The sequence below is a fragment of the Cariama cristata genome, unplaced genomic scaffold, assembly GCF_000690535.1.
Source record: "Cariama cristata isolate BGI_N322 unplaced genomic scaffold, ASM69053v1 scaffold28206, whole genome shotgun sequence".
Classification (NCBI taxonomy): Eukaryota; Metazoa; Chordata; class Aves; order Cariamiformes; family Cariamidae; genus Cariama; species Cariama cristata.
This window is the reverse complement of record NW_009624229.1, coordinates 1-14,411: the sequence shown is the minus strand read 5'-3', so window position 1 is coordinate 14,411 and position 14,411 is coordinate 1. Positions and strand designations below refer to the sequence as shown.

The 14,411-nt window shown below is 48.7% G+C and overlaps 1 protein-coding gene across 1 annotated transcript; it reads left to right on the top strand.

Moving 5' to 3' along the window:
* Nucleotides 1-2,476: 2,476 nt before the first annotated feature.
* Nucleotides 2,477-14,404, top strand: ZFHX3 (zinc finger homeobox 3; the record flags this gene model as incomplete). The annotated part of the gene is made up of 4 exons (XM_009703102.1): nt 2,477-2,579; nt 3,927-5,150; nt 5,202-9,437; nt 14,325-14,404. Coding segments are annotated over 4 exons (5,643 nt in total), but the record flags the coding sequence as incomplete, so codon positions are not given.
* Between the last annotated feature and the right edge of the window lie 7 nt (nt 14,405-14,411).

Below are 14,411 nucleotides of genomic sequence, written 5' to 3'. Positions count from 1 at the left end.
AGGGAAGGCTAGAAGTAGGGTGAGAACTGTGGCTATGGAGATGCAGGTAGATAAAGGTAATTACTTAAACACATATAGGGCAGGACTTACTGGTTTGGAGACCCAGATTAAGATGCAGAGGAGCATGTGAGGTTGATGATTATATTTCGGGGAGAGTTAATTGACGGAAGGTGAAGGCAGACAAAGAACCGCTGCTTACTGCCTTCTTGAATCCCAATCAGGAATTATGATTAAAGACGCGGCGAGACAACAGAGGCCTGATGAATTGGTGTCTTTTTTTTTTCTTTTTTGCCGTCATTCACACTTGATTGACTTCAACCTTTCAAGTGCAAAAGTCTCTCTTTTCCATTATTATTCATAGCCATCTGAGTTTTTCTAATTAAAGTGTATGAAAACAATTACTGATCCGTCGTACTGAGTGTAGTAGTGGGGATGGCTGCCTTACTGTAGCGCGTATAAAAAGCCCACAGTTTTCTATAATGATGTGCAGCTGAGGTGTTAGATAATTTTATTCTTTTTCTACTCTGTTGGGGTTTTTTTTTAATTTCTCATGATTTATTTTTCATAATTCCTAAAGATCCTAGGAAAGCGCTCTCCCTGCTGATAAAGCTGAGAGGGATGGCTCCTTCTTGCCTTCCCTCCTCGGTGTCCCTGCTCATCCCCCTCTTCTGAGCCTGGCTACCAGGAATTAACCAGTGACCTTTCACGTCTCCCGACCCACCACCCACAGCCATCAGATATTCCTGCTTAGAGTAAAAGGTGGAATGAATTTGGTGTGCTCAGCTTCCCTCCTGGTGATTTATCAGTGTCAGCTGCCTTTCCCGCAGATGTGTGTGGGACCCAGCACTCACCTCTGTGCACCGGCTGTCCAGGTAAAGGGAGGGAGCCCAGCATCACTGCCCAGGGCGATTTGGAGTCTGCAACCACTCATATGTGAACATTTGTTTCTGAGGTTTTTCGTGGACTGCTTTTGCTTCCATTCACTTAGTGAAGCCAAGGTCTAGTCTGTGTTTGCTTGGATTTAACATGTGTGTAGATAAGGAAGATTTCGTGTCCTGCACGTAGGTTTACCTTCAGCTTCACGACACATTTGCTCATACCTCACGTGGTTCAATCGGAGCCTTGCGGTCCTTGACTTTGCAAAAAGCAAATGCATGCAAAAAGCATGCAAGTAACAGCCTCACTCCCTCACTGCCTTCTGAAATCCAAGGTTCAAATGCCCTCTTAGTATCTGACAGAAGGATGGAGAGACTTGCTTTTCTAGGAAACATAGCTGTCTAGGAGTGTTTATTTATGCCTCACTTTCACAGCAGTCAGGGGCTGGGAGCAGAAGCACTGCAAGCATTGCAAGTCAGCATTGGTTTCTGTTCCTTCGAGTACCACGGTCCAGGTGAAAGGGAAACGCTCCCTGAGCATCAGCAGGGTGAAGCGTGCAGCTGCTTGGAGCTGTAGAGGCGTCTTCACTTGCCACAGGCATCTAACCAGTGCTGGCAGCCATGCGCTGGAGTACGGCAGGGGTGATGATGGTGGTACGGGTCTGTCTTTCCAGCTGCTGCTCTGGGGAGAAGGGCTGTGGGGCACCTTTTCAGGTGGTGTGAGATACTGGCTCTGGACGTTCAGAAGCGTATTCGTTGTCCTGCCTTTGATGACAGCTACCTGCAAACTGCTAGTGAGGTAGCTTGTATGTTCTGTGTGTGACCGGGTGCACCCAAAGAAACACAGTTTTCCAGAAAAAGATGAGTGTATGCATTTGACTCTTTCAAAGAGCATCTCTAGTTGAAGCACGCAAACTCTCCAGCTCTTTAAAAGTGTTGGTGTTCAAGCACTGCCCTGGTTATGATGGTGCAGGTTCTAGACAAACACTTGAAGAGAGGAGAAGGGAACGCAGGAGTCAGGGCAAGGAAAGGGTTACCAAAAGCTTTTCATTTTGCAGACAATTTGCTGTCTTTTTAGTCTTTCCTTATTCATGCTTTCCTTTGTCACCTCTCTCCTTATTTGTACTTTTCTTTCTCATGCCCCTCCTTTTCCTGCATCGATACACTTTGAAAACAGTGCTGCAATGCTCCCTAGTTCAAGATTACAGTGTACTTTACGAGGTATGATTTAATTAGGGGCCTTATTATGTTTTCAGCAGCTTAAGGTGGGCCTTTCAACTTATCTACCTAATTGGTTGCACAAGAAGTTTCACAGCCCATGACAAAACATTGTCAGTGATCAAAGTCTGAATTCTACATAAAGGAAAAATATTAATAATAAGATTATTCTTCAAGTGTGCACTGCTAATTATGTCCAGAATGTAACTGTAGAAACACTTTTGACTGATGTGAGCTTTGTCTAATAAATACGAGTCTTCAGTGAGCTATGAAAAGTGACGCCTCTGACTTTACAATACTGATGTCGAATTTTGCCACTGAAGATGTTAAAAATATTTTCCTGTGTTTTTCTTCTCCTCACATCCTTTCCTCCCTGTCTCCAGGTGACAACACCTGAGGTGATGATGCCCAGCAGCATGTTTCTCCCAGCAGCCGCTCCAGAGAAAGATGGGAACTCTGCCACAGAGGAGCTGGGGAAGCAGCCTGGTGAGTGCAAGTCAGTGAGGTCCACAGGTCCCAGCACTCCCCCAGCTCCCACCACCTGGTCAGGGACTGTGTCTGGGGACATCGCTGCCTTGGGTGAGCTCCATGTGCCCAGCTGGTGCTTAGCCGGGCTGTCTCCCTTTTGCCTGTGCCACAAACAGGCTAGTGCCCCGGGTGTCCCCATGGCAAGGCAGAGCAGGGCGGCTCAGAGCTGAGAAGCGCAGCTCACCATCACGTGGAAATGGTGTTGAATCCTTGCAAAGGAGAAGACCAGATGTGAGCAGTGAAAAGCAGAGGTGGTGAAGGGCTGAGGGGGTTGGTAAAGAAATGCCAAAGGTGGCAGCTGTTGGCCGCAGACTGTGCTACCACCTCTGCTGTACTTGTCCTGCTGCCATCATAGCTCAAGTACAGATGCTGGGCACACAGTTTGGGGAGCTTTGAGCTGCTGTGGTCCTTGTCCGGCCCAGATCTCCTCAGCTTTTTTCATTGCCATGCTTTGTTATGAAGACATGGCTGTAAATCCATGGCTATTTAGTCCAGGCTTTGTCATGTGATATGAGAGCATCCCAAGAACATCGTTCTGCATGGGCAGAAGTGTCTGATCTCAAACCTGGCAGGGAAGCAATGCCAGTCTTCCTTCTGGAAGGAATCTGGGAATGAAGACAGCTGTCGTTTCCTTTCAGGCAGACGGCCCCAAGACAGTGATGCTGGTGAGGCAGTACTGGCACAGGCAGGGTACCTGATGCTGCCCTGGGCAATGGGATCCCTCTTTTGGCCTCTGACCATGTCATGCTGTCCTTTCTGGCAGGACTGTGCTCTTAGACCCTGGAAAAGTGGCAGTGCCCTGAGTGCTTGTTCCTTCTTCTTCCATCCTCCCTCAAACGGCACCCTTTGAGCTGGTACCAGCAGGACCTGGATTTCATTCCTGTTGTTTCTAGCTTTGGTAGGACCAAGAGTCAAATACTACGTTCAGTTTGATGAACCTTCTTATTGGAAAATAGGCAGGGCATCAAAGAAAAACAGCAAAGACAGACAGGTGGCTGAATGGCCTTCACTTAAAATGAAGAATTAAGGATGATAAATGCACTAAGGGAACGTGTGTTTTTGAATAATTTCTAGATATTCAAAGTGGGCAAGAAAGTAAATTAGGTAGGTTTATGCAATGGGCCATGATGAGGGTAATGGGCTGCTGATATTAAAATAAATGAATTAAGATAGAGGAGTAATGTTAGGAATACCTATCATCTTGCAGAGGAAAAAACACGGACGTATTAGGGACAAAAGGAGGGTGTTGATCCATCCTTGTGTGGTGGTGTAATTTTCAGGTTTGCTCTAATTTTGTTTTCACAGAGGTCCCCGAAGACTCAGGAAAGAGTCTTTTGCCATCAGAAAGTGCAGAGCACAGCGGAGATCCCAAGCCCGTTCTGGCCGACCAGAGCTCTGCCAGGGAGGACTCCGGCTTCCTCTGCTGGAAGAAGGGCTGCAACCAGGTGTTCAAGAGCTCGGCAGCCCTGCAGACACACTTCAATGAAGTTCACACAAAGCGGCCTCAGCTGCCGGTATCTGATCGCCACGTCTACAAGTACCGTTGTAACCAATGCAGCCTGGCGTTCAAAACCATTGAGAAGCTGCAGCTCCATTCCCAGTACCACGTCATCCGAGCGGCCACGATGTGCTGCCTCTGCCAGCGCAGCTTCCGAACCTTCCAGGCCCTGAAGAAGCACCTGGAAACCAGCCATCTGGAGCTGAGCGAGGCCGACATTCAGCAGCTGTATGGTGGTCTCTTGGTCAATGGGGACCTCCTTGCTATGGGTGATCCTTCACTTGCAGAAGACCACACTATAATAGTCGAGGAAGATAAGGAGGAGGAGAGCGACTTGGAAGATAAGCAGAGCCCGACAGGTAGTGATTCAGGGTCGGTGCAAGAGGACTCCGGCTCAGAACCAAAAAGGGCCTTACCCTTCAGGAAGGGCCCTAACTTCACTATGGAGAAATTCCTAGATCCCTCTCGCCCTTACAAGTGCACAGTCTGCAAGGAGTCTTTCACGCAAAAGAACATTCTCCTGGTCCATTACAATTCCGTTTCTCATCTGCATAAACTGAAAAGAGCCCTCCAAGAGTCTGCTACGGGGCAGCCCGAACCTACCAGCAGCCCAGATAACAAACCTTTTAAGTGTAACACCTGCAACGTGGCCTACAGTCAGAGCTCAACCTTGGAGATCCACATGAGGTCTGTCCTGCACCAAACCAAGGCTCGCGCTGCCAAGCTGGAGGCGGCTGGGGGCAGTGGCAGTAGTAACGGAGCTGGCAACAGCAGCAGCAGCAGTCTCTCTTTGGGTTCATCGACGCCAAGTCCAGTGAGCGCTAGCAACAGTAATACAACCACCAACACGAGTAATTCGGGCACAACTCCTGTTCCCAGTCTGCTCAACCAGGTGTCCAGTGACAACGTGGGAATTCCTCCTTTAGGTAACCCTGTAAGCACTAGTATCTCCTCCCCTTCGGAGCCCAAAGAGGTAAACCGAAAGAAGCTGGCAGACATGATTGCATCCAGGCAGGAGCAGCAGCAGCAGCATTACAATTAATTAAAATTCCTGATTAATTAACAACAACAGCAACAACAACAACAACAGCAGCAGCAGCAGCAGCAGCAGCAGCAGGCTCAAACCTTGGCGCAAGCCCAGGCCCAAGTCCAGGCCCATCTGCAACAAGAACTGCAGCAGCAAGCTGCTCTCCTGCAGTCTCAGCTGTTCAACCCAGCACTTTTACCGCACTTTCCAATGACCACTGAGACCCTTCTGCAGCTTCAGCAACAGCAGCATCTTTTATTTCCTTTCTACATCCCCAGTGCCGAGTTCCAGCTCAATCCAGAAGTTAGTTTGCCTGTCACCAGTGGTGCGCTGACATTGACTGGTACAGGTCCAAGTTTGCTGGAGGACCTGAAGGCTCAAGTTCAGCTCCCACAACAGAGCCATCCACAGCTCTTACAGCAGCAGCAAGGTCAGCTCTCCTTGTCACAACCTCACTCTGTCCTTATACAACAGAGCCAGCACCCTGAGAAGAAGAATAAATCTGTAGTCAAGGAGAAGGAAAAAGAAGCCCCACGGGAAAGGGAAAGTGCAGAGAGGGGAGACAATAATGTAGCATCTAAGGAGTCTCTGCCTGATAACTTAAAGCCCAAAGAGAAGAAGGACTTTGTACCAGGCAGTAGTTCAGAGCCCTCCTTACTGCCTCCACGTATTGCCTCTGATGCAAGAGGGAATGCCACAAAAGCCTTGCTGGAAAACTTTGGCTTCGAGCTTGTCATTCAGTATAATGAGAACAAGCAGAAGGTGCAGAAGAAAAATGGGAAGACAGAGCAAGGCGAGAACTTGGAAAAGCTTGAGTGTGATACGTGCGGCAAGTTCTTTTCAAACATCCTCATCCTGAAGAGCCACCAAGAGCATGTTCACCAACATTACTTTCCCTTTAAGCAGTTGGAGAGATTTGCCAAACAATACAGAGAACACTATGACAAACTGTACCCGCTACGGCCTCAGACCCCAGAGGCACCACCACCGCCTCCACCACCCCCACCTCCGCTCCCTCCAGCACCTCCTCAGCCAGCCTCTACTCCAACCATTCCTACTTCTGCCCCACCGATTACCTCTCCTACAATCGCACCAGCCCAGCCGTCTGTGCCGCTCACCCAGCTCTCCATGCCAATGGAGCTTCCCATCTTTTCACCACTTATGATGCAAACCATGCCACTGCAAACGTTGCCTGCGCAGCTGCCACCCCAGCTGGGTCCCGTAGACCCTCTGCCTGCCGACTTGGCCCAGTTGTACCAGCATCAGCTCAACCCCAGCCTTCTCCAGCAGCAGCAGAACAAGAGGCCACGGACGCGGATCACTGATGACCAACTCAGAGTCCTTCGGCAGTATTTTGATATTAACAACTCCCCAAGTGAGGAACAGATCAAAGAGATGGCGGACAAATCCGGATTGCCCCAGAAAGTGATCAAGCACTGGTTCAGAAACACTCTTTTCAAAGAACGCCAGCGCAACAAGGATTCCCCATACAACTTCAGTAATCCTCCCATTACCAGCCTGGAAGAATTGAAGATAGACTCGCGGCCTCCGTCTCCAGAACCTCAAAAGCAGGAGTACTGGGGAAGCAAGCGGTCCTCCCGTACACGCTTTACTGACTACCAACTCAGAGTCCTGCAGGACTTCTTTGATGCCAATGCTTATCCAAAGGATGATGAATTTGAGCAGCTTTCTAACTTGCTGAACCTCCCAACGCGTGTAATAGTGGTGTGGTTCCAGAATGCCCGTCAAAAAGCTAGGAAAAACTATGAGAATCAGGGAGAAGGCAAAGACGGAGAACGACGGGAGCTTACAAATGACAGGTATATTAGAACAAGCAACTTGAACTACCAATGCAAAAAGTGCAGTCTAGTCTTTCAGCGCATTTTTGATCTCATTAAACACCAGAAAAAGCTTTGTTACAAAGATGAGGATGAGGATGGACAGGATGATAGCCAGAATGAAGACTCTATGGATGCAATGGAGCTCTTGACTCCAACCAGTTCCTCCTGCAGCACACCAATGCCCTCGCAAGCTTACAGCACACCCACGTCTTCAGCCAATGCAACCTCCTCAGCTTTTCTGCAGCTCACAGCAGAGGCAGATGATTCCTCCGCCTATAGTTCTAAAGTAGAAGCTACAGATGAGAAACCAAAGCAGTCTGAACCTCCAAGTACACAGCAAAACCAAACTCAAGAGAAGCAAGTGCAACCAAAGCAAGAGTCTCAGCCGCAACAGGACCAAGGAGAACAAAAGACAAGTTCAGCACACCAAAAGATTTCACAATTATCCTCCCCCTCTTCATTGCAACAGCCACCTCCTCCTCCTCAGCCCACTCAGTGCTCCTTGTCACAGTCAAGCCCAAGTCCATCTCAGCTCTCACATCTCTCCATCAAACCCATTCACACATCCACCCCTCAACAGCTGGCAAACCTACCTCCTCAGATAATCCCATATCAGTGTGACCAGTGTAAGCTGGCATTTCCTTCCTTTGAGCATTGGCAGGAGCATCAGCAGCTTCATTTTCTGAGTGCACAGAACCAGTTTATCCACCCCCCATTCCTGGACAGAACGCTGGATATGCCATTCATGCTTTTTGATCCCAGTAATCCACTACTTGCCAGCCAGCTGCTATCAGGAACATTACCACAGATTCCGGCAAGCTCAGCCACTTCACCGTCAACTCCAACATCCACAATGAACACACTGAAGAGAAAGCTGGAGGAAAAGGCCAGTGCAAGCCCAGGAGAAAATGACAGTGGGACTGGAGGAGAAGAACCACAAAGGGATAAACGTCTAAGGACAACCATTACCCCAGAGCAGCTGGAAATTCTTTATCAGAAGTACTTGCTCGACTCCAACCCAACACGGAAAATGTTGGATCACATTGCACATGAAGTGGGCTTGAAGAAACGCGTGGTGCAAGTTTGGTTTCAGAATACCCGTGCACGGGAAAGGAAGGGGCAGTTCAGAGCTGTAGGGCCTGCCCAAGCCCATAGACGGTGTCCCTTCTGCCGAGCTCTTTTTAAAGCAAAGACAGCTCTTGAAGCTCATGTCCGATCCCGTCACTGGCATGAGGCCAAGAGAGCTGGATACAACTTGACGTTGTCTGCTATGCTCTTAGATTGTGATGGGGGACTCCAAATGAAGGGAGACATCTTTGATGGAGCAAGCTTTTCCCACATGCCACCAACTAGCAGTGATGGTCAGAGTGTTCCTCTCTCCCCAGTGAACAAGAGCATGGAACTGTCACCTCGGACTCTGCTGAGTCCATCCTCCATTAAGGTGGAAGGGATAGAAGACTTCGAGAGTCCCTCCATGTCCTCGGTCAACCTGAGCTTTGACCAAACAAAGCTCGACAACGATGACTGCTCATCTGTCAACACTGCAATCACAGACACTACAACAGGAGATGAAGGGAATGCAGACAACGATAGTGCAACAGGGATTGTAACCGAAACCAAATCAGCATCGGGACCCAGCGAAGGTCTGACAAAAGCTGCCATGATAGCAATGTCTGAATACGAAGATCGGCTGTCTTCTGGCCTGGTCAGCCCAGCTCCCAGCTTTTATAGCAAAGAGTACGACAATGAAGGTACTGTGGACTATAGTGAAACATCCAGCCTTGCAGACCCCTGTTCACCCAGCCCTGGTGCAAGTGGTTCAGCCAGCAAGTCTGGAGAGAGCGGGGATCGGCCCGGACAGAAACGCTTTCGCACTCAGATGACTAATCTCCAGCTAAAAGTTCTTAAGTCATGCTTTAATGACTACAGGACACCTACCATGCTGGAGTGTGAGGTCCTGGGCAATGACATTGGACTGCCAAAGAGAGTTGTTCAGGTCTGGTTCCAGAATGCTAGGGCAAAGGAGAAGAAGTCCAAACTCAGTATGGCCAAGCATTTTGGTATAAACCAAACAAGTTACGAGGGACCCAAAACAGAGTGCACTTTGTGTGGCATCAAGTACAGTGCTCGACTGTCTGTACGTGACCATATCTTCTCTCAACAGCATATCTCCAAAGTTAAAGAAACCATTGGAAGCCAGTTGGATAAGGAAAAGGAGTATTTTGACCCAGCTACTGTACGTCAGTTGATGGCTCAGCAGGAGCTGGACCGGATCAAAAAAGCCAATGAGGTTCTTGGTCTGGCAGCTCAACAGCAGGGCATGTTTGATAACACCCCTCTGCAAGCTCTTAACCTTCCTGCTGCATACCCAGCACTACAGGGCATCCCTCCAGTCTTGCTCCCAGGCCTCAACAGCCCATCCTTACCAGGCTTCACTCCATCCAACACAGGTGGGTATGGATATTATCACACTGCTCAGAGACACCGCTTCACTTGAGGCATCTTTAGCACAAACGGATGTTCCCTTGAGAATTACTGGTGATAGGATACCTGGCTCTTTAGTCGAGCATGTTTACTTGACAGCGAATAAGCAATAGGTATTTCATCTTTAATTCCTGAACTCGGGTTTTCTAGCAAAGTCTGAAATAGAGCAAGATCTAGACGTCTGTTTCGTTAGCACAGATTAAAAATTCTGAAGCACATTCAAGGAAACGGAAAATAGAGGATTTATCAAACGGAACAGGAAAAGGACTAATGTGCTGAATGCATTGTTCATGATACCTTTCCTTTTGTTACTAAATTCAGTTTATGTAGTGCCATCCCAGGTTTTCAATAATTCTAAACTGTTTCTAGGGAAAAGTGTGATGTCCCTGGTAGCACTGGTGACAGAAACCTGGAGCATTTTATGTAACATCCTTACGGTGACCTCCAGGACAAATCCCGATGCAGCTGTGGATTGGGTTTTCAGCAATGACTGGGCATGACCTGAAAGTACCTTTTCAACAAACAACAGTGTAGTCATGGGACAAATCTACTTTGTATTTTAATAAGATTTTTCTTAGCCATACTACATAAAAATTAAACTTGGCATAGTCCTTTCGATGGCCTAATCCCAGATATTCGACTTTGGTTTTTGAGGATGCTCATTTCCCTTGTACCTCGTGGATGGGTGGAAAATACAAGATGCATAGCAAACACTGGCAGTAGAAAATACTGCTCAGTAGAGTAGCAGTGACCTAGAAAACTTGATCCGAGGTCCTTATTTCACCCCTGCTACATCTGTGGCATCCCAGAGATGTGCCCCTATGTCCGAATTGCCACTCATGACAGAGTCATCGATGTTCTCTGGGAGGCTTGCTTTCACTTGGCAGACTCCTCTGTTTACTTCTGATGATCCCTCTTCAAGTTGACTTTCACCAGGGCTGCTCTACATTTACAGAGATATCCCAAGAACTGATTCCAGTGTCTTGTCTTGGCAACAGACTGAGTCTGTCTCGGGCTGGAAAGCCTGTGACACCATCATGCCTGGTACGGTTACACCATATGCCGCTGGGCACCTGTGTTTTCCACTCTGCAGCAATACAGGTCTACCGCTCTTAGACAGTGTCCAGAAATGATAACTTTCTCTTATTGTACTAAACTAATTGGCTAATGATGACTTACAGTCCATGGTGTGAAGCCTAAGTAGGATCTGAGCATCTTCCTGGCTTCTTACTCAGAAATCGGAGTGCTATCAGTCTCCAAAAAGACTTTCTGATGCTTTTATTCAGCAGGCTGACTCTGAAGTTCCTTTTTCAACAGATTGAAAAACTCAGTGCAGATGCTGCCAGGTAACATGGTTGTGTCACATTAATAAAATTGCCATCTTCTTTTGTCATCCAGGAGGTAAATCTTGGGATAAGCAAATCAAAGCCTTAGACAAACGGGTAGTAGGTAGTGTGAGCAGCTACGTGGAACTTGAACAGCTCATCTGACATTCACAGAGTGGCCGCAGAGTGGCTCACTGTAAATCACATCGCTATCACCTGAGGTTTGTGTGTGGTTGGAGTGACATTGGTTATAACACCCTAAGGAGAGCAGTAGAGACCCATGACTCAAAACAGGCATCTTTCTCTCCCCTTGGAAGTGGCTGTATTCACCTTTTTCTCCATTACTGCTTGTCTCTGAAATATCTTCTCTTGACAAATGAAAAAGGGTTAGATCTCACTGTCTTTGTTGGGTTCCGGCCATTACAAAGATGATCCGCTCTCTTGGAGTTAAGATCCTTTTATCCACAAGAGCAGCAGAGGGGATTGCCTTATAGTACGGTTGCTGATGTCTGTGTCAGAAGATCCCATCAGAAAGCAGAAGAGATCAGAGTAAGTTTTTCTGGAATCTGGAAAAGCTTTCTGCTGGCAGTTAGGGCCTCTGCAAGGCTTTTTTGCATAGTTACAGAACTCTTCCCACGACCCCCAAAGTGAAAGTAAAATCGTTCTTGACTATAGTTGTAGGGTAGGTCATTGTAATTAAACCATTTTTAAAAACAGTTGCTCTCTTAGAAATTCTTCTCTTCAGGGCTGCTGCCCGTTCCTGCTCCTTGAATCTAGTCCTAGCTACATGCCTGAAGGGCATCTTTGCATCCCAGGACTTTTTCATGCGATACTTCTATACTTACCAAAGATCTCGTTTCAGAGGCCAGAACTAGGCCAAGAGGATCTCTTTGGCAAGGTCTATTGTCAGCCTATTGCAGATAGCTCTGTGCTGTTTACTTAGTACCCCAAATTTATAACAAGATCTAAAATTACTTTTTTGCACTTCAATCTAGATTATTGCTTTTATTTTTCTCCAAAGACCAGTATGTGTCCTGGGGAGATGGGGCTACATAGTATGAATGTTAAAAGCAATCAGTGACTGCCTAGACAGGGCTAAGCTATTTAGAAAGTCAAACAGACTATTTGTGGCCTTTAGATAAAGCTCCAAAGGTCAGGCCATCTCGGCTCAAAGCCTGTCGAAGCAGATAAGGCTGTGCATCCAGGAATGTTATGAATTAGCCGCTGCTCCTGCGCCTGAACCTCTCAGGGACTGTTCAACTAGGGAACATCAGTTTCAATGGCATCTGTCCGTAACATGCCCTTATCTGAAATCTCTAAGACTGCTGCGTGGAGGCTCGCTTCATATGCTTCCTACCTTCACAGGTCATTGTTGTCTCAATACCACATCAGCAGCAGATGCGGGTTTCAGACGGGCTTTGCATCAGCCACCGCTGAATTTTCCCGGCTCTTGGCCGCCCTCCTCCCAGCCCTCCTGCAGGGCTGCTTTGCTGGGCCGGCCTCTGCAGAGCCGCCACGGCTTTGTCTCCTGCCCTTCGCGCGGGAGGCCAGCGCCGGGTGCAGGTTTCCAGCGTCGGTGGATGAATGCAGCGCTGTAGACAAATGAGCTCTTTATACCAGGGTGTAGTACAGCCAGGTTTTGAAGAGTGCTTTGTTCCCCTTAGCTGCCAGCTACTGCTCAGAGCATGATGCTGCAAGAAAGCGGTTCCTGTGCTGTATGTTGAAAGTATGGATTCCTTCTGGGCTACACCAACTTCACCAGGCATGGTGAAGTGATGGGCTCTTGCAGTGCAGCTATGCAGGCAGCAGTCTGGGGCTTGGTGTCCAGAAGCCTGAGGAGCACGTGTGTCTTTGCACAGAATTTACATCTTGTGACAGCTCCCTCCATCAGCCTCTGCCCCAGGTCCTGCCATCTGCTCTGGCCAAGGACCTGGGTATCGGGCTGCCTGCTGGTGGCAGGGATGAGATGGTGGCAGATGCCTACACTTGTTCCTCAGGATCAATTACGATGATTTAAGACCTCACCAGGATAAATGGGACAGCTGTGGCTCAGAGCGAGCTGTTGACCCCGGCCCCTAGCTGTGTTTGAGTCCCTTTCAGACTGCCTTCACAAGGCAAAGGAGCCCCATAGCAGCTGGATTTCCCTGCCAGGAATCACCACTGTGCACAGCGATTTCCCTGCTGGCATGCTTCCCCTCGGAAAAGACTTTAAGCTGCCACCATGCCCCACATCATCCCCAAAAGGGGCAATTTCTCCTCTCTCACTGGATGTATCACAGAAGAGGTGCAACCTAAAATAAAAGTTACCATGCCTCCGTGGCTGATTCCTAGTTCTGCAGCTGTTCATACTCAGACCACCTTTGAGCAGTTCCCATCACAGCTGTAGGGACTTGGGCTTTGTTAATGAAAGGTTAGATTCTGTTGAACGGTTTTTTGGCTAGGGTGGGTCCTGCAGCAGGTTCCTGGCTCCAGAGCCATGAAGCGTACGGGGCTGCACCAGCAGAACGTTAAAGCTTTGTTCCATTTTTATTTTCCCCAAGTGGCATTGAGAGACTTCCCAAGCAAAATGTTCCTTTTTAGGAGCATGTTTGCCAGCTGCAGCCAACGTGACTAATGGATGTGACTCCGGGAGCCACTCTCCTCTTGCCCCCAACTACTGTCAGCTGTGAGAGTAGAAGCTGGCACTGTGTTGTTACTGGCTATGCCTGCTGTTGGGAAGATGGGCAGACTTCACATTCCACCGTTAATCCATCTCCTTTGTGAGGAAGCATCACGACACTCTTAATTCCACCCAAAACAGGACATTTGTGCCCTGGGGGCACATCTGAATACCACATAAACTCTGAAATTATTCAGAAGCTGTGCACCCAGAGCCTCTTCCATTGGAAGGAAGGAAGGGGATGCATTAGAGGTTTGTGGATTCGTGAACATCAGCCTAACAAGGACAAAATAACTTAGGTTTAGCCTGTTTGGTTCTCTCCAGTTACCATGACCAGGACTTTCTAGGCTGTGGAGATTTTAATGAGACTGACAGTATATAGCGTTATGGCCGTTTGGCGTAGCACATTCCTTCTGCTGGAGCCCCTGGGCCAAAGGACCAGTTAGTGCAGATGTAGGAAAAGTGCTTGTCCCTTCAGGACATTCATTCGGGAATTTCAGAGGGGTCAGTAAAACAACAGCTGCACTGAGCATCCCACACGGCTGGTGGGTGTCCCCGGCAGAGGCACCACATTTGGTGCCGCTGGGCAGCGTGGCCGAGCTGGCCATTTTTTTTTGCGGAGGCACGTCCCCACGGCACGGGGCCTCGGGGAGCGGGGAGAGGAGCAGTCGTCCCAGAGGAGGCGGGAGCAGCAGACGGGCTCTCCGGCCCATGCTGCTGTGGCGCGTGAGCTCGTATCAGTTGCTGCCCGGTGCAGAGGAGACGGCGGTGCAGGGGCAGTTGCAAGGTGGTCTGGGGTCACCCCGTCTTGTGCTTTCTGCCTGCCCAGCGCTGAGTGACTCCTCACTTCTCTCTCCTCCCTCTTGCAGCTTTAACTTCTCCCAAACCCAACCTGATGGGCCTGCCCAGCACAAGCGTCCCTTCGCCCGGCCTCCCCACCTCTGGATTACCAAATA